This window comes from Scylla paramamosain, chromosome 10 (genome assembly GCF_035594125.1).
Source record: "Scylla paramamosain isolate STU-SP2022 chromosome 10, ASM3559412v1, whole genome shotgun sequence".
In the NCBI taxonomy this organism is placed as follows: domain Eukaryota; kingdom Metazoa; phylum Arthropoda; class Malacostraca; order Decapoda; family Portunidae; genus Scylla; species Scylla paramamosain.
Genome location: NC_087160.1, coordinates 9,015,058 through 9,036,689, shown reverse-complemented (window position 1 = coordinate 9,036,689; position 21,632 = coordinate 9,015,058). Strand labels below are relative to the sequence as shown.

At 39.3% G+C, this 21,632-nt stretch overlaps 1 protein-coding gene across 3 annotated transcripts in view; it reads left to right on the top strand.

The window, feature by feature from the left end:
• The window catches only part of LOC135104208 (fatty acid-binding protein-like), a 50,848-nt gene that overhangs the window by 2,008 nt on the left and 27,208 nt on the right, over positions 1–21,632 (top strand). Inside the window, exons 1-2 of one of the 3 annotated variants that reach the window (XM_064011329.1) lie at positions 12,144–12,265; positions 19,763–19,861. In XM_064011329.1, the coding sequence (XP_063867399.1) occupies positions 19,777–19,861 (85 nt within the window). In that variant the 5' untranslated portion in view covers positions 12,144–12,265; positions 19,763–19,776. Of the gene's footprint in view, positions 1–12,143; positions 12,266–18,592; positions 18,612–19,762; positions 19,862–21,632 lie in introns of those variants that run through there. The other 2 variants (XM_064011330.1, XM_064011328.1) reach the window with 2 other exon arrangements.

The following is a 21,632-nucleotide window of genomic DNA, read 5'->3' as shown; positions in this document are numbered from 1 at the left end:
ATGTCAGGAGTGGTCTCAGAATGCCATGAAGAGGTGAAGCATAAATGCACATGATACAGCACTGGACATTGCATTGCAGATGATTACACAGCCACTGCCATCCCCTTCATTCTCCGAGAGCATTTCGGCTGCAGTAGAAAACACAATAAATCTAGTTCCTCCATGGCTTCAGGTAGAACTTAGTTATGCAGTGTGCATATTAATTATTTGGGAAGTTAAACAAAAACAATTTTTAATAATCCCAAAACATGTACCAAGTAATACTGGTACTTTATATTCAAACTTTTGACTTTTCAAACTCTTAGAACATTTTGTAGTCTTTAGAGTATTTCCTAGTACTACGTCCATATATTCAGCTGACTTTAGTTAAGTAAAATTAATTAATAAAGTTGTATTTTTATTTCCTTATCCATTGTTGTAACGAGTTCACAGACCCTTTTAACCCCTCCCTCTCCACACACACACACACACACACACACACACACACACACACACAAAACACAACATTCACATTGTCCCAGCCCAGCATGGTGTAGGGAGCACATTCTATCATGCCGAAGTATTTTATCTTCATTATTGAAGTATTCTTTGAATTTCTCTCTTATCTCATCTAGTGGCGTATAAGACTCTTTAGAGCATACCCTTAATCATGGTAGGAGATGATCTGATGGGTACTCAAAATACTTGAAAACATTATACCAGATTCCAAATGCATTTTCAAAAGTTTTGTGTGCTTGAGAAAGGTGATGATTAAATATTCTTCTATCATTGGTTTACTGTTTTCCTAGTTAAGGTTTAATGAAGTGAGACTTCATTGGAAAAGCTTTATCTCCTACCAATACAAAGGGATATTGTTTGTATATTGGGGTATATTTAGGACATTGTCTTTTATTTCCAATGTTTTTTTCATAGTACACCTGTTCCATACTCCTCCATCACTTGTCCTTCCACAAGCACCAACATCCACATAAATAAACTTGTAGTTTGCATCCACCATGACTAATATTATCATACTAAAATTACCTAAATAGTTATAGAATTGGGACCCTTTATTGGCTAGGTCTTGAACTAATATTCTTTTCCCATCAGATGCCCATATGCACATTGGAAATTGCCACCCTGAGAAATAATCACTAGCTATCTGCTACCATTCTTCTATGGTGCTTTACAGCAATTGGTAAATTGCTTGACACACATCTGGAATAATGCTGCAGACTAGGTTCCGATTGACTTGAAATTGGTATGCCAATTACTTATGTGTTTCGCCTGAAAAAAGATAACATTGGGACATCTGTTAACAAACACTTGCTGACAACGTACCAAGCCTTAGAAAACAAAGTTATCATTAGTTTATGTAAATAATAGTAATGTACACAGAGACAGAGGCACAACAAATGATGCAAATACTATTGAAGAATATGCCAAATGACTTGAATCATTGACACCTTGTCTTAAATATCACAGAATCTACTAAAAAGAATGCTCATGTACAAATACCTTTAGTGAGTCAATTGACCAATAAATGTACAAATACGTTCAGGGTAATTTTTGGTGAAATGCATTCTTCTTGGAGACAAAACTACTACTTTCTGTTATTTTCCAGGTTTAATCACGTGAAATCTTGTGTTATTTGGGCTATATAAGTTTGCTTAGTAGAGGGTAGAGGTGTAGAGGGATGCACTTTACAAAAAATTTATCCAAATTCTCACCAAATGCAAGGTATCTTAAAGTGAGCATCAGGTGCTCTCCAACATTGACTGGTTCCCTTGTGTTCGTGCTCTGCTTCTCTATGTGAGGCATCACCAGTCATAGCACATGATGGTATTGGGTATGGTCTAAGTGAAACCACTCCCAAAGTGCACTAGGGTCCTCCAAAACCAGCTCTCTCACCAGCCTGTAATACATGCTCTCCTGATGCCTTCTTGATAGCCAGGGGTGTGACCATAAGAACATAAGAACCTAAGAAATAAGGGAAGCTGCAAGAAGCCACCAGGCTTACACGTGAATCCCTGTATTAAATATACCTACCCATTTCCACCTATCATCTCCATCCATAAATCCGTGTTCTCTTAAAGCTCCCCAATGTCTTAGCACAAACAACTTGATTACTGAGTTCATTCCAGTCATCTACCACTCTATTTGATAACCAATTTCTTCCTATCTCTTTTTAAACCTAAATTTTTCAAGCTTGAACCTGTTATTTCTTGTTCTGTTTTGGTTGCTGATGCTAAGAATTTTGCTTACGCCCTTGTTACAACCCTTATACCTCTTAAAGATTTCTATCTGGTCCCCTCTTAACCTATGTAATTTTAACAGCTTCAGTCTCGCCTTGTAAAGAATACTCCGCATCCCCTGTATCCTTTTATTCATTCTCCTTTGTACTGATTTTAATAGACTGATATCCTTCCTGTAATATGGGGACCAGAACTGCACAGCGTAGTCTAGATGAGGTCTGACCAGTGCCAAATATAACTTTAATATTACTTCAGGACTTCTACTTTTAACGCTCCTAAAAATGAATCCTAATATACTATTTGCTCTATTTCTGGCCTCTCTGCATTGCTTTCCTAGACGGAGTTCAGAGTTAACTATAACTCCTAAATCTTTTTCATACCCTGAACCTACCAGAATCTCGTTGTTTATTGTGTACGTACTGGGTGGATTTCCTCTACCTATGTCAAGTACTTTGCATTTATTGATATTAAACTGCATTTGCCATCTGTCCACCCATTTGTTCATCCCATCTAAATCTGCCTGCAAGGCAATGGCATTCGATTCTGACCTAATTAATTTAAAACATTAAACATTAAAAACAACAATGGCCCTAATATTGATCCCTGTGGAGCCCCACGAATTACCTGACCCCACTCAGATTTAGAGCCGTTTATTACAACTCTGTCACCTGTCGCTTAGCCATGACCTTATCCAGCCAAACACCTTCCCACCTATTTCATGTGCCCTAACCTTTCTCAGGAGCCTTTGATTGGCAGATGCTGGGTGATTCATACTGCTCTCTCATCAGACAGATTGCAAGCAAAAAGTAACCCCACTGCTGCTGAGTGAGGCCTCGTATTCCTTCTTGATTGTTGAATGGATGTGCATAACTCACCATTGTGGTCACAGGTGGTGTTTGTAAATACTAGCTAGCATGAGACTGGTCACAAGGTGTGCTGCCATTAGCAGAAACAAATTCCAGTATCATGCAAAAAATGAGAATGCAGTGGTCCAGCAAAGAAAACATGAGTGAAGACATTGCTCGTGTGAACCATGCTTTGGGGATCACCACAGCAGATCATCTTTCTCCAATGTGCTTGGTCTTTTCACCTTCCTTCATCACACCCACCACTTAGATGTTTTTGTTCACTGTATCCATAAATCTCCTTTTTGGTCTTCCTCTCTTTCTCCTGCTGGTTAGATCCATCTCTAGCATCCTCCTTCCTACATATCCTCATTCCTTCTACTGACATGCCTGAGGCATATCAATCTCATCTCTCTTGCCTTGTCTCCAAACCGACATATGAATGTTCTCTTTGATGTGTTAGTTCTTTATTTTGTCTCATCACTCCATGAGCACACAGCAGCATCTTCAGTTCTGCTTCTTCCATCTCTGCCTCATGTCTCTTTGTTATTGGTATAGTTTCATACCATACAGCATAGCACAGTGGCACTAGGAGGGGTCAGTGTCAGTGAGAAACTACTCATACGGTTTGGAATAGAGGAGACAGCTGCCTGTGCAACTGGTGCGTCAGTGATTAGAGTTGACGAGCAAGACTTCAATACTACTTATGACCCCACAACAAACTCATGGATGGCAATGTGGAAATGGTTGCAGAGCGCCAAGCTGAGTGTTCTGCACAACCAAGTAGAGGAGTACTTTGTGGCCATGAAGATAGAGCAGAAGAAATTGGAACAGTGGATCGCTAATGGTTGGTTAGTGCCATATAAAATAGATGAGCATGGGCCAGTTAAAGGACTGACTCCCTTAATGGCAGTGATTCAGTGTAACAAGGGAAAAGTGCAAGCTGTGCTAAACTTTTAGAGAACTCAATACCTTCATTTACACTTTCACAGCTGCTGATGTTTGCACAGATAAACTGAGAGAGTAGTGCAAGGAGAGTGTGAACATGTCGGTGATTGACTTGAAAAATCCATGCCTGCAAATTTGAATACATGAATCTCTATGGCCTTACCAAACAGAATTCAAAGGGCAAAGATCCTGTCTGACACAGTTAGGCTTTGGTCTAAACGTAGTACCACTAATGATGAAAGCTGTTCTAAAATGTATATTGTCACAATATCCTGTTGTTGAGAATGAAACCTTGGTTTACATTGGTGATATTTTAGTAAATGAAGATGTAGCTAAGGCAAGCAACCCCTTGCACATTACAGGTTGACAAGTCTCCAGAGCATATTGCTGATGGTGTGACTTGAGAGTGTAGGGGGAGTAAGGCAGGCTACAATGGAAGCAGACAGCAAGGTGGGGGAAGTAGGGGGTCCATTGATGTGTCAGTCTGTCTTTTTCTACTATGGTAGACTGATCGGTCATATCCGTCTGTGGATGGCTCAGAGTTACTGTTGCTTTGATCAAAAGAAGATTTAACCATCTCACATCCAGTTGGGATGAAACAGTTATTGACAACCAGCTGAAAGAAAGGCTTGAGGAGACTGCAACTGATGTCGAGAAATGAGATATATCAATATGGTTGAGCTTGATGCGGTCATAAAGGGACTCAATCTCACATTAGTCTGGTAGATGAAGGAAGTAGAGTTAACAACTGATTCCTCAGACTGTATGACAGGAGAGTAGACTGAGGAGAGCAGCGAGTGAAATGCTCATCCAATAGAGAATTGGCCTGGTGACCTCTCTAGTTGATGAACATGGGCTGCAGGTTCCTAGTACCATCAAGAAACATTAAGGTGGATGCCCTCACTCGCATGCCAGTGGTGGCTCAAGCCTAAAGCAGAACCTTCAGCAATGTGCATGGCCGTGGAAGATGTGAACATCGTTGACCTGGTTAGGACACACAACTCTGTGGGATACCCTGGAGTTTGGTGTACACTCTATTTCATGAAGCACATCAGTCCTGCAGTCACCATACATCAGGTGCACTTAGTTGTTGCAGACTGTCATGAATGCCTTTCCATCGACCTGGCGCCCATGAAATGGAGAACAGGAAACTTGTGTGTAGAGGAGATTTGGCAAGGAGTTGGAATGGACATGATGCATTACAGGGGGAAGAGTTACTGAACTCTAATTGACTCTGGTCTCTCACAGTTTGCTATCTGGTGTCCAGTATGACTTTACACAAGCACAAAAATCATTCAACAGCTGGAAGTGGTAATTTTTTGATCGAGGAGCTCCATAGAAATTGTTGACAGACAGTGACACTGCTTTTCGCAGTAAGATGTTCTTCGAATTTGCCAGACAGTAGGACATGTGAATTCGCTTCAGGTATGCACATGTCTCGTCAGGAAATGGCATGATTGAGAAATGTCATTGTACCATCAAGGTCATTGCTGCAAGGAAAGGTTGCTCCATCGAAGAGGCAGTGTACCAACACAATTTGATGCTGAAGGACGATCACACGACATCATATGCTCCAGCTAATGTGATACATGTATACACAGAATCCAAAGAGAAAAGAGTGAAAAGGAGAGCACAGAAGATGTAAGCAGTTACCATGATGGAGATGAAGTTTGGGTTTGGCCATGTGGCATGTGCTGTGATGGATGATATTGAAAAGAAATTGTCACCAGAGCTGTATCTGACCAGGCTGTCAAGGTTGATGTCATCCCTTGACATGTTTGAGACTTGTGTCGTTGTTCACCCAATACCAAACCACCATCACTTGATGAGACTGATGAAGAAGGCGATGAACTTTATATTTGCCTGCCCACTCAAGATCTGCAGAAGATGATGAGACTGACAGCAGGGATGTGCGGCCAAGCCAGAAGGTGAAGCACTCCATGAGGCCAAAAATATGTAGTTTCTGTAATTAGATATCAGATTGTGATTAGATATCAGGGGGGGAGTGTATCTTTGCATAATTAGAGAGATGTATTGATATGATTTACTTGTGCATTTCTAATGCATCAATACAGTTTCATGAGGTGAGGCAGGAACTGGCATGGACAGAGTTAGAGGGACAAGAGCCAATTCGTCCCCAAGCACGCCAGCAGCTCTGTTCACCACTTTACCTGTATTTTCCTTGTTGTATGCTTGGATGTATGCTTGTTGTATGCTTGTAATGTTCAAGATCTTTGATTCTTACATTGCCTCTCATCACCACATCTGTTATTTGAATTTGTGGTTGGCAGCAATCCATGTAAAAGTTAAATCATGGATACTGAAACCATAGTTAATGAGGGGTGATTGCATTCTAAGCTAGAGCTGATGCCCCCAATGTGAACAATAAAAAGTAGTGGCCCAAGTATTGTGATCCTTGGGGTACTCCATTCTAGACCTCACTTTTATCAGATTGTTCCCCCTGAACTGATACTTATTGGGTTCTCTCTGTTAGGAAGCTGTGGATCCACCTACCAAGTAGTCCTTCAGCTCCCAGAGCTTGGAGTTTGTGGAGGAGTATCCGATGATCAACCTTATCAAAAGCTTCAGCAAAGTTTAGGTATATAACATTTCTGTTTTTGGTCATCTTTTATGTATTGGAGAACTTTGTCATAATGAAGTACAGTAAAATCCCTCTTATCTGGCATCAAAGGGACTGCCGACATGCCGGATACTCGAATATTGCCGGATACTTGAATAGAAGTGAAATTATGTCCATAATCACCACCCTACACTCACACATCTTACCATAACAAAGATCAGATGATCTTAATCAGCAGCTGATCTGATCAGCTGCTCAAGTGTAAGCACAACACGCTTCCTCTTTTCTACAACTTTAGGCATGATGAAGGCGTCAGGCAATAAACAGTGCACACACGGGACTGAGTCACTAAGTAAACACAGTGCAGTGGGCCGCGGCTGGCACGAAGCAGTGCGCTCTGGTGGCGAGGGGACAAAGTATGCCTCGCGCGGGAATTTTAATCGATTTTATGAGTACACATTGATTTTTTATTGATTTTAAGGCTTGGGGAAAAATGTGCCGGATACATGAAGCTGCTGGATACTCAAATGCCGGATGAGAGGGATTTTACTGTAATAGCTGGGACAGGCACAAGCTTCTGAAGTCATGCTGTCCATTACTGAAGGCTCCATTTGCTTTCAGGAAATCTACCATATTCTTTCTGATGATCCTTTTACATATCTTGTTAAGATGGGATGTCAATACAAGTGGTCTATATTTGCTAGATAATTCCTTATTCCTTCCCTTGTGTATAGGTGTGCTTATGGCAGACTTAAGGTTTCTGTGATGGTATTGGCCTTTAGTGAGGAACTTCTTAGATTCTGAAGGGATTTGGCCAGTTCTATTTTATAGTGTTTTACTAGTTTTATATTGAAACCATTAGGGCCAGTTGCTGCATCAGTGGCGATGTCATCAATAGCAGCTTCAATGTCGGTCTTGGTGATGTCAACGCTGCTTAATTTTCAGGGATCACTTATATATTCCCAAAGAAAGACTGAGCATCTTGTATGATCTTTTCTGCACATGGTGTGCTGAAGACGCTATTATATTGTCTTTTGAGAATGTTGCTCATTTTTGGGGGATCATCAGTCACTTCTCCATTTTCATTAATGAGGGAACTTACAGTAGACCTGTTCTTCAGTTTATTTTTTGCATATTTGAAGTATTTTGAGTCTTTATTTATGTTTACCACTGCTTTCTTTTCCTCACTTCTACAGTCAGCACATTAAAAAAAAAAAAAAAATAAATAAATAAAAGCTGGACCTCCAGTGCACATGATCCAATTTTCATAAATATCATTACATATATTTAAAATAAAATGGTTTACTGTACTCATGGCACTTATGGTCATTTTGCCATTGATTTTGATGACCTAAAGATGTCTGGGCATGCTGTTACTTAATTTCTTGAAGTAGTGCATATATTTCTCCTTGCACCAGCCTTGATGGCATACAGGAGGCACCTGATGGAGGTGGTGTTACAGGGCTGAAGCTTCCTTTTCATAATATACCTGGCATTTTTGATAGGGTTGATGCCCGGACTATTGCCCACTCACTGTAGAACCTGAATTCCTTGGTCAGCAAGCCATTTCTTGACTATTTTTGCCTTATGGCAAGGGGAACTGTTATGCATGAATGTGAAACAGCTGTGTATGTAGAAGAAATGCAGATAGTCTTCCAGAACTGAGATATAGTGGTCTGCATTTATTGTCATTTTCTTAAGAAGGAAGTATAGATCACTGAACCACCATCACAGATTTTGGATGTTTTACTGTACTGACCAATGTACTAGGCAGGGTTGTACCAGTCGGTGGAGGGGTGGCTTCTGATGGTACTTGGATGCATTGAAATATTGACTCGTCAGACCACATCACCTTGTGCCAATCTTCTGTGGTTCAGGAAGCTTACTTCTTGGCAAAGCAAGTCATTCCTTCTTCATAGTATCCATTAGAAGTGGTTTCTTGGCTGCTTGGTGGGGTGGGAGGTGCAGGTGTTTCTGGAGGCAATGCTATATGCAGCAAAAGGACACATCTTTCAGCAAGACTGGCTGGCTTTCCTTTAGTTCTGCAGCAGTCCAACATGGGTTCTTGGTTGCTTCTCTCCACAGAAAATTGTCTGTTGACGTGGTAGTTTTGTGAGGCCGACCAGAATGTGGTCTTGCAGTGGGGACGATGCCAGAAAGGAGGTCATGAGCTTTAGTCAGCAGAGCCATGACGCTGGCATGCTGACAAATTTCTTGATCATGACTGGCATGCTGACAAATTTCTTTGATCAACACATTTTATTCCCTCCAGGTGAGAACGCAGTCCTTTAACTTGTGTCGTCTGGTTATGAGACATGACTAGTCACTCCAAGAAAGATGATTCAGGCAAACACAAAATAGTCCAGATCTGGGCACTCTAGTGGGACCAACCCAAAAAGTGTACTGTCCTACTTGCCGTCTGATAGAGCACATAGATGGAGTTACCCACTCAGCAGGCTCACACTCCCATACGTATATGTCAGATCTCGCTAGAAAATAATCAAGTTGTCAGTAGCATGGGAAATGCAAAATGAAGCCAAACCATATTACCATGTATTTCCAGTGGTGAGTTTTTTTTTTTTTTTTTTTTTTTTTGTGATGACTTTACTGTTCATGTGATGCTCCAATTAAGTTTTCTATTAATTTGATTTTTAGTTTCAAATACAAATAGCAGGTTAACAGACCTGTTAGCCTCTATATTACTCCAGCCTCCTCAACATGGGCTAGCAATGACCAGAAGGTTAAAGATTTCAGAAAGTTAAGACTTCATATGTGAGGAGTTTGGGGTGAATCTTGCTTTATGTCTGATGGGATTGGATTGCTTAACGTTTCTTAGTGAAGCAGTACCAGTCCAGACAGCTATTTGACAGTCGTTTCTCACTCTCCACATTTACATCAAGGTGTTGACAGATTAACAGCAGGAGTGGGAGTGACAGTGACTGCACCTCACATTTACTGACATCAACCTAGGCCACCTGGCCTCTCCAGTAACAGACTTTTGTTACCCTGACCTATCTCCACCTATACATCAAACACCACAATACACTGAATTTTGTTTGTTGTACTCTAAAGTACTCGTAAGATTATCGAGTACTTTGAGTCCAAGTACAAGTACTATGGAAATATGAAACTCGAGTATGAGTACGTGATATTCTGTACTCAAATACAAGTACACGTACGAGTACATGTACGCAGACCCAAGCCTGTCATACAACCCAACTCGGAACAGCCTTGGTCTCATCACGTTCCTCTGGCCTAAAGTAAGGTCATACGTGGAATCCTTGCATTCCTCAGTCAAGCAACTTTCTGTAGCTGGATGTTGTTCCTAGATCATTTCAGTTGGGTAAAGATAATCTTAGCTTTGGTAGTTTTCATTGTTCCATCATTATAATTGTTTGCATTCCTTCTGGCAAGTTTGCTTTTATATTCCTTGTCCTGAACTCTGTCTTTCAACTGGCTGAAGATCTCTCTAATCTGATCTTTAATCTTTTCCCCTCTTTTTCATTTTTTTAGTGGTTTTGTAATGTTTTTACCATAACAATTTTGTTTTTGATGTTGATATTTTACCTACAATCTTAGTTGCTTTTAACATTTTGCAGCGGGACCGTATGACCGTGATGTTACGGCGCATTTATCTCAAATCAACCAACCAACCCTCTCTCTCTCTCTCTCTCTCTCTCTCTCTCTCTCTCTCTCTCTCTCTCTCTCTCTCTCTCTCTCAACGACTCCTTTTACTACTCATTCAGAACGTTAGTGACATTTAAGGATACCCTTCACCTTCAAGTGAGGATACTGCACAAGAGAGAGAGAGAGAGAGAGAGAGAGAGAGCAACTGAAATATAAACACAGAATAAACATGACCATTGTAGAGTTCCTGACGGATTGTTCTTTTCCTACATACCCATCTCTGGGACACATCTTTGGTAGTCACACAGTAAGGTAGACTCGATATTGTACCACTTAGCGCACAGCTTACAACCAACAGGTCTCGAGTTGAAAATGTCTTCTTTTCTATTCGGACCTCTTTCCTTTCATGCCATTCACCTAAAAAAGTGACGGAATTAAAGGAGCGATGTCACTTTCCATTAAGGTAGCTCTACCGAAATATTCCGAGACGGAATAAGGTTGTACATGGCATATTAACAACAATAGTAGTAATGATGATAGTAATAATGATAATTAAAATAAATACTACTACTACTACTACAACTACTACTACAACTACTACTACTACTACTACTACTACTACTACTACTACTACTACTGTTGTTATTATTATTATTATTATTATTATTATTATTATTATTATTATTGTTTATTTTTATTATTATTATTATAATTATTATTATATCAGTATCTATAAAAATACTAAAAAACAAAGGCCTTCCCTGACCATCTCCATTCATCTCTGTGGTAATGTTTCCATACAGCTGCGATTTCCCTTAAGCCAAAGGCAATTTTTTTTTTTTTTTCACTTTCATAAATCATATGGATGTGGTCAGTTATTGAATAACTGGTCCGGAATTTTGCAAGCTCTTTTGGTAAATGAAATCAAGCGTTGAAATAATCCTATTTATTTTTCTTTTGAAATTTTATGTTCAGTAAGTTTAGTGGGTAGTAGTTTTTATTTTTTTTAGATATTTGATGTCTTCATACTTGTGAATCAGTACCTTAATGCGGCCTGCCCATCGGGAAGGCCTTTTGTCATTTAATGAAATCATGTTCGCTGAAGATGATGATGATGATGATGATGGTGTAACGAGATGGGAAAAACAGCTTCCACAAATTTGATATTTCATTTTTTATTAAAGTATCATTACCATTCTCTCTCTCTCTCTCTCTCTCTCTCTCTCTCTCTCTCTCTCTCTCTCTCTCTCTCTCTCTCTCTCTGCCAGAAGATAAGCGCTTAATATAGATTGATTTTAGCCTCGGACATTGTTTAGGTTATCTTATCTTTCTCCCTGGGAGAGAGAGAGAGAGAGAGAGAGAGAGAGAGAGAGAGAGAGAGAGAGAGAGAGAGAGAGAGAGAGCAATAATAAATCATTCCCGAAATGAGTTAACGAGATGTTTAAGATCACATCAAGAAAAAAAAATACGAATAATAATGATCATGATAGGATTGTTGCTGGTGATAATGAGGGATAATTATATTGACCATTAATGGTAGTTGCTGTGGTAGTAGTACTAGTGGTAGCGTAGTAGTAGTAGTAGTAGTAGATGTTGTTGTTGTTGTTGTTGTTGTTGTTGTTGTTGTAGAAGTTGCAGCTGTAATAATAGTAGTAGACGTTTAAAAAGAAAACGGGTGAGCAGCAGTAATTGTGGTTGAGGCAACCATAGTGATGGTAGTGGTACCAGTATCAAAAATAGTAATAGTACAACAAATATAGGATGAAAATGAAAATTTCTTTCAACTGCATAATAAGAAGTGAGAGTTCTGCAAGGCATACATATATATGTATTCCACATTTCATAATGAAGTCATAACGCGAGTTAAGTTTTCATGCTCATTTTGTAATATTTGTATGTCGAGAGAGAGAGAGAGAGAGAGAGAGAGAGAGAGAGAGAGAGAGAGAGGACGACGACGACGTCATTAAGTGACTGGGCGCCGTCGTGGTGAGAAGTCTATCTCTCTCTTCATTCTCGGCAGCTTTCTGTTCGTGAGTAACAGTTTCGGAATCTTTCATTGGATCTGGTTGTAGTAGTTGCAGTAGTAGTAACAGTAGCAGTAGTAGTTGCTGTAATAGCAATGACAGGAAAGGTATTAGTACATAATAAAAATAACAGTAGTAGTGACAGTAATAGTAAAACACTAATAGAAGTAACAGTAGTAGTAATACCATCAGTAATGCTAGCACTAGTAGTAAAAGTAGTAGTAGTTGTTGTTGTTGCTGTTGTTGGAAGCAGCAGCAGCAGCAGCAGCAGCAGCAGCAGTAGTAGTAGTAGTAGTAGTAGTAGTAGTAGTAGTAGTAGTAGTAGTAGTAGTAGAAGTAGTAGTAGTAGTAACAGTAGCAGGGATTATGTATTTCATAATTTTATCTTTGTAGATTTATTATTATTCGCTGGCCGCAGCTACTGTTAATGGAAGGAATGATGAACATTTATATGAAAAAAAAGTTATAGTTATCATTACTATTTTATGTATGGTGGAAAGATAATGTTGCATGCATTGTGCTATTTTGTGAAGATAAATGGTGAAAAAACAGGCGGTGCACTATGTAGGTTACATAGCGTTGATGACAGGAAGTAACAATCTCTTTATATACAGTATACGAGTATACACAGTTACGATATGTTGAGGAATATCTACAAAGACTACAGTCAATCTGCTCCCTTGATCCCTAATCTGGGCTTTTACGTGGTTTCCATTTACATCGGACTCCTCCGAGGTCGAAACGTTATTGTGTAACAGTTTAAAGGACATTTGGCCAATACTTTAAAATATATTAACGTCTTGTAGGGTCTCTTAAGTGATCCTGTGTTTGATATATATATATATATATATATATATATATATATATATATATATATATATATATATATATATATATATATATATATATATATATATATATATATATATATTCAAGTCATAGGAAGATGGAAATACAGAAGCAGGCAGGGAGTTCAAGAGTTTACCAGAGAAAGGGATGAATGATTGAGAATACTGGTTAACTCTTGCGTTAGAGAGGTGGACAGAATAGGGGTGAGAGAAAGAAGAAAGTCTTGTGCAGCGAGGCCGCGGGAGGAGGGGAGGCATGCAGTTAGCAAGATCAAAAGAGCAGTTAGCATGAAAATAGCGGTAGAAGACAGCTAGAGATGCAACATTGCGGCGATGAGAGAGAGAGGCTGAAGACAGTCAGTTAGAGGAGAGGAGTTGGTGAGACGAAAAGCTTTTGATTCCACCCTGTCTAGAAGAGCAGTATGAGTGGAACCCTCCAATCCCTCCTCAGGATCCCCCTAAGCGAAGGTGCCTCTGGCGTTTTGCCTCTGCTAGTTGGGGGGACCTGAGGAGGTATTTTGCTGATTTTCCTTGGAATGACTACTGCTTCCGTGTCAGAGACCCGTCTTTGTGTGCTGAGCGCATAACAGAGGTGATAGTGTCTGGCATGGAGGCGTACATTCCTCACTCTTTTTCTCGTCCTAAACCTTCTAAACCTTGGTTTAACACAGCTTGTTCTCATGCTATACATGATAGAGAGGTGGCCCACAAAAGGTACTTAAGCCTTCCATCACCAGAATCTCATGCACTTTATATTTCTGCCCGGAACCATGCCAAGTTTGTTCTCCGACTAATCAAAAACCCCTTCATTAACAGAAAATGTCAAAACCTTTCAAGATCTAACTCCCCTCGTGATTTCTGGCATCTAGCCAAAAAATATCTCCAATAACTTTGCTTCTTCTTCTTTCCCTCCTCTATTTCAACCAGATGGCACCACTGCTATCACATCTATTTCTAAAGCTGAACTCTTCGCTCAAACCTTTGCTAAAAACTCTACCTTGGACGATTCTGGGCTTGTTCCTCCCTCTCCTCCACCCTCTGACTACTTCATGCCACGTATTAAAATTTTTCGCAATGATGTTTTCCATGCCCTCGCTGGCCTAAACCCTCGGAAGGCTTATGGACCTGATGAGGTCCCTCCTATTGTTCTCCGAAATTGTGCCTCCGTGCTTGCACCTTGCCTAGTCAAACTCTTTCAGCTCTGTCTGTCAACATCTACCTTTCCTTCTTGCTGGAAGTTTGCCTACATTCAACCTGTTCCTAAAAAGGGTGACCGTTCTAATCCCTCAAACTACCGTCCTATCGCTTTAATTTCCTGCCTATCTAAAGTTTTTGAATCTATCCTCAACAGGAAGATTCTTAAACATCTATCACTTCACAACCTTCTATCTGATCGCCAGTATGGGTTCCGTCAAGGCCGCTCTACTGGTGATCCTCTGGGTTTCCTTACTGAGTCTTGGTCATCTTCTTTTAGAGATTTTGGTGAAACTTTTGCTGTTACCTTGGACATATCAGAAGCTTTTGATAGAGTCTGGCACAAAGCTTTGATTTCCAAACTACCCTCCTACGGTTTCTATCCTTCTCTCTGTAACTTCATCTCAAGTTTCCTTTCTGACCGTTCTATTGCTGCTGTGGTAGACGGTCACTGTTCTTCTCCTAAATCTATTAACAGTGGTGTTCCTCAGGGTTCTGTCCTGTCACCCACTCTCTTCTTATTATTCATTAATGATCTTCTAAACCAGACTCCTACGCTGATGATACCACCCTGCACTTTTCCACATCTTTTCATAGACGTCCAACCCTTCAGGAGGTAAACATATCACGCAGGGAAGCCACAGAACGCTTGACTTCTGATCTTTCTAAAATTTCTGATTGGGGCAGAGCAAACTTGGTATTGTTCAATGCCTCAAAAACTCAATTCCTCCATCTATCAACTCTACACAACCTTCCAGACAACTATCCCCTCTTCTTCAGTGACACTCAGCTGTCCCCCTCTTCTACAATGAACATCCTCGGTCAGTCCTTTACTTATAATCTGAACTGGAAACTTCACATCTCATCTCTAGCTAAAGGAGCTTCTATGAAGTTAGGCGTTCTGAGACGTCTCCGCCAGTTTTTTTCACCCCTCAGCTGCTAACTCTGTACAATGGCCTTATCCGTCCATGTATGGAGTATGCTTCACATGTCTGGGAGGTTCCACTCATACTGCTCTTCTAGACAGGGTGGAATCAAAAGCTTTTCGTCTCATCAACTCCTCTCCTCTAACTGACTGTCTTCAGCCTCTCTCTCACCGCCGCAATGTTGCATATCTAGCTGTCTTCTACCGCTATTTTCATGCTAAATGCTCTTCTGATCTTGCTAACTGCATGCCTCCCCTCCTTCCGCGGCCTCGCTGCGGAAGGATATATATATATATATATATATATATATATATATATATATATATATATATATATATATATATATATATATATATATATATATATATATATATATATATATATATATATATATATATATATATATATATATATATATATATATATATATATATATATATATATATATATATATATATATATATATATATATATATATATATATATATATATATATATATATATATATATATATATATATATATATATATATATATATATATATATATATATATATATATATATATATATATATATATATATATATATATATATATATATATATATATATATATATATATATATATATATATATATATATATATATATATATATATATATATATATATATATATATATATATATATATATATATATATATATATATATATATATATATATATATATATATATATATATATATATATATATATATATATATATATATATATATATATATATATATATATATATATATATATATATATATATATATATATATATATATATATATATATATATTGAACGAAGAGTTCGGGTTTAGATGTAGATGAGATGAAAATGATGCCATCAGGTTGAAATAAAGAAGGGAAATACGAAGAAATAAAGTTATTGGAGATGTTTTTTGCTAGGTGCCAAAAGTCATGAGGGGAGTTAGGTTTTGAGAATGCCAAAATCTTTCAAGATCTAACTCCCATCGTGATGATTTCTGGCACCTCGCCAAAAACATCTTCAGTTACTTTACTTCTTCAACCTTCTCTCCTTTATTTCATCCTGATGGTACCACTGCCATGTGATCTTTCTAAAGCTGAAGTCTTAGCTTAAAACTTTGCGAAAAACTTTACTTTGGATGATTCAGGTCTTGTTCCTCCTTCTCCTTCACCCTGTGATTACTTCATGCTACCCATTAAGACCCTTCGAAGTGATATTTTCATGCCCTCGCTGGCCTTAACATTTGGAAAGCTTATGGACCTGATGATGTTCCTCCAATTGTTCTCTGAAACTGTACTTCCTTGCTTGCACATTGTCTAGTCAGATTCTTCCAGCTCTGTCTATCAACATCTACCTTTTCTTCTTGGTGGAAGTTTCACTGCATTCAGCCCGTTTCTTAAAAGGCTGATTGGTCTAATCCCTCAAATTACCGTCTAATTGTTTTATTTTCTTGCCTCTAAAGTTTTTGAATCTATCTTTAACAAAAAGATTCTTAAAAATTTATCCATTCTCAACCTTGTATTTGATGGCCAGAATGGGTTCCGTTGAGGCTACTCCATTGGTCATCTTCTGGCTTTCCTTACTGAGTCTTGGTCATCCTCTTTTAGTGATTTTGATGAAACTTTTGCTTTTGCCTTAGACATATAAAAAGCATTTTATTTCCAAAATTACCCTCCTATGGCTTCTATCCTCCTCTCTGTATCTTCATCTTAAGTTTCCTTTCTGACCATTCTATTGCTCATGATTCTGTCCTGTCACCCACTCTCTTCCTACTATTCATCCATGATCTAAGACAAACTTCTTGCTGTATCCTCTTCCACGTCAGTGATATAACCCTATGCTTTTCCACGTCTTTTCATATACGTTAAACTTTTCAGGAATTAAACAGTTCAAACCGGGAAGCCACAAAATGCTTGGCTTCTGATATCTCTTAAAAATTCTGAATGGGGTACAGCAAAGTCAGTATCGTTTATTATCTCAAAAAACTCAATTCCTCCATCTATCAACTCGACACAACCATCCATATAACTATCCCTTCTTCTTCAGTGACACTCAGCTGTTCCCCTCTTCTACACTGAGCACCCTCGGTCTGTCCTTTACTTATAATCTAAACTGGAAACTTCACATCTCATCTCTAGCTAAAAGAGTTTCCATGAAATTAGGTGTTCTGAGTCGCCTCTGCCAGTTTTTCTCACTTCCCTCCTTTCTTCTAACTCTGTCCAAGGGGCTTATCCATCCATGTATGAAGTACGCTTCCAATGTATAGTATGGTTCCACTCATACCGTTCTTCTAGATATGGTGGAATCGAAAGCTTTTCTTATCAACAACTCTCCTTTAACTTATTGTCTTCATCTTCTCTCTCATCGCCGCAATGTTGCATCCCCTCCTATCTTCTACCGCTATTTTCATGCTGACTGCTCTTCTGATCTTGTTAACTGCATGCCTCTCCTTCTCCTGCGGCCTTGCTACACAAGACCTATTCTCTCTCTCTCTCTCTCTCTCTCTCTCTCTCTCTCTCTCTCTCTCTCTCTCTCTCTCTCTCTCTCTCTCTCTCTCTCTCTCTCTCTCTCTCTCTCTCTCTCCACACACACACACACACACACACAGACACACTGGGCTCACACAGTGCACATCCACAGGGGCGGTACAGCACGTCACGCACAAATAAAATGCACATTGTGAACAACATAATTAATAAGGAAAAATTAAATTGGGCGGTCGGGCTTCTATTACACTCCCCTAAAAAATTCAATGAATACAAGAAAATTTAAGAAATGCTTGCACATCGTAGATGAGTTAACAGACGCAACGAATACTCTCTCTCTCTCTCTCTCTCTCTCTCTCTGATAAGTTAACAGATAGAGAGAAACAAAGGAAGAAAAAAAGATCATACTAACAGGCAATAGTTGGGGTACGATGACTCGAGAGAGAGAGAGAGAGAGAGAGAGAGAGAGAGAGAGAGAGAGAGAGAGAGGAGAGAGAGAAAGGGGGGAGAGTGGGGGAGTCATAGAAGAAAGGAAAAAGACGAAGCCAATTGTTGAATAACTTATAGCACACTATCTTCCCATTTATCTGTGTATCTGAGAGAGAGAGAGAGAGAGAGAGAGAGAGAGAGAGAGAGAGAGAGAGAGAGAGAGAGAGAGAGAGAGAGAGAGAGAGAGAGAGGAAGCAGGCAGTAGCCAATCAAAAGTTAGCCGTGCATGATATCTTTGGAGAGAGCTGGGCTAGCCTCCTGGGGGAAAAAAACCTTACCACCATTTGATAAGATGAAACCGGGGTGGCGCGCTTTGTTGAGGATATTCGCGTTTAGTGCAAAGCCTGCCCTTTTGCCCAACTCTGAGTTGCTAATACGGGTAATGTGATACACGGTCGCACAATGCGGATTTTTGGAAATATTTTGTCCATCTCGCAACATTCGATTTGCGCAGTGAAAACCTGAGCACTTTGCGAGGCCAGTGTGTGTGTGTGTGTGTGTGTGTATATATATATATATATATATATATATATATATATATATATATATATATATATATATGTTACGCATAATGTGGACAATTGCCTAATGTGAACATTAGGCAGAAAATTGCCTAATGTGTACATCAAGCAAGTAGGTTGCGTAAAGTTTACAAATTGTTAACATTAGGCAAAAAATGCCTATTGTTCAAATTATGCAGCTCAATTTTGCCCAATGTGAATAAGGATATTGTTTAATGTGGAGACATTTAATGAATTCCAACCTAACCTAACCTAACCTAACCTAACCTAACCTAACCTAACCTAACCTAACCTAACCTAACCTGTAATAGATAGAAAAGTTTAGTAATTTACAAAGAAAATATAGAGAAAAAAACATCAGCGAACCCACACAGTAATCAGAAATCCATAAGTTTAGAAAGATTTAGCATCACACTCACTTTACTTCGCGTTTTAGCGCCACTTTACTTCGCGTTTTAGCGCCACTCACTATGCTTCTCGTTTGAAAGAATTTGCACGCACCTGCTCACAACAACTCGGTTATAACAAACCCAAAGCTTCGAACAACATCTTTGCTCACAACAACTCGGTAACAGACCCAAAGTTTCGAACAACATTCGAACAAAACTGTAGACACTGGTTTGTCATTCAATTCACATTAGGCAAAATACCCTTGCCTAATTTGAAAATCATGCCTAAAGTGGACATTAAGCAAGTAAGTTGCCTATTGTCAACATCGTGCAAACAAATTGCCTAATATGAAGATTAGGCAATTTCACTGCCTAATGTTCACATTAGGCAATTATCCACATTATGCGTGACATATATATATATATATATATATATATATATATATATATATATATATATATATATATATATATATATATATATATATATATATATATATATACACACACACACACACACACACACACACACATAGACTCAGTTAATAGCAACCCGAACATTATTAATGTAGATGGAAATGAAATAACACTATTATTGATCTGATTTATTCTTTTTACAGTAACACGCCTCCTCATGTCTTCCACCGATATGGCTTTGTTTGAAGGAAAATATCAACACGAAAAGTCGAAGAATTACGAGGAATTTCTGAAAGCTATAGGTAAGTGTTGTGGTTGTATTTAAAGCAGATGCAGCACCATTAGCAGCAGTGGTAAAAGAAGCAGCAGTAGATGTTGTAATAGTTGTAGTAGCAGTAGTATTAGTAGCTGTAGTAGTAGCAGTAGTAGTAGTAGTAGTAGTAGTGGTAGTAGTAGTAGTAACTGAAGTAGTTGTAGCAGCACCGGCATCACCACCACCACCACTAGCACCAGCACCGCCAGCATCACCACCACCACCACCACCTCCACCTCCACCTCCATCTCCACCTCCACCTTCAGTACCACCACCAGCACCAACAGCACCAGCCACGTAGTCCATGTCCGGCCAGGGACCAGAAACGTCCCCCATGACGGACAGTTGATTTGGTTTCGACGCATGGTGTCTTGATACCCTCCAACTTTTTTTTTTTTATTTGTTTATTTATTTTTTTATTTTGTGTGTAAGAGGGCCATTAACCAAGAACAACAAAAGTAAAAAAAAAAAAATCACACAGAGTGTCAGTCTTCAAACTGAGGCCATAAGAAAAAATTATAAATTTGAGGATGTCTTGAAATCTTCCTCTTTAAAAGGATTCAAGTCATAGGAAGAAGGAAATGCAGAAGCAGGCATAGAGTTCCAGAGTTTACCAGGAAAATGGATGAGTAATTGAAGATCATGGTTAACTGTTGCTCAAGAGAAGTGGACAGAATAAGGGTGAAAGAAAACAGGTCTTGCGCAGAGAGAACATGGAAGGAGAGGAGGCATTCAGTTAGCACGATCAGAACAACAGCGTGAAAATATCGGTAGAAAATAGCAACAGATGCAACATTATGGTGATGAGAGAGAGGCTGGAGATAATCGGTTGGAGGAGTTAAGACGAAATGCTTTTGATTCCACCCTATCTAGAAGAACAATATGAGTGGAACCCCACCTCATATATGTTAAACGTACTCCATACATGAACAGATAAGGCTCCTGTACAGAGTTAACAGCTAGGAGTCGGGTGAGAAAAACTGGCAGGGATGACTCAGAACGCCAAACATTATAGCTAGATGTATAGGAATGTTCCAGTTTAGGTTATTAGTAAAGGACAGACTGAGGATGTTCAGTGTGGGCAGCTGAGTGTCACTGAAGAAAAGGGGACAGTTATCTGGAAGATTGATAGATGGAGGAATCAAGTTTTTGAGGCACTGAACAATACTGAGTTATCTCTATCCCAATCAGAAATTTTAGAGAGATCAGAAGTCAGGCGTTCTGTGGATTCCCTGCGCGAACTGCTTAATTCCTGAAAAGCTGGACGTCTATAAAAGTACGTGGGAAAATAGAAAATGGTATCATCAGCGTAGGAGTGGATAGGGCAAGAGGTTTGACCAAAGAGTTCTGTTTTAGAGATAGATGAGATGACAGTGGTGGCATCAGGTTGAAATAAAGGAGGGAAAGATGAAGTGGTAGAGATATTTTTGGCTAGGTGCCAGAGGTCGCGAGGTGAGTTAGGTTAAGAAAGATTTTGACATTTTGTATTGATGAAGGAGTTTTTGGCTACTTGGAGGGCAGGCTTGCCATGATTCCGGGGAGATATATAAAGTGCACGAGGTTCACTTGGTGGAAGGCTCAAGAACTGCTTGTGGACCGCCTCTCTATCATGAATAGCACGAGAATAGTCCGAGTTAAACAAAAATGCGTGTCACACCAAGGAAAACGGTCGGGCCGATTGATAGAAAACCGCTGAGTCATCAACTTGCAGCGACTCCCAGTGGTCACGGGGGTAGGGGTTGAGGGAGTGAAATGGAGGT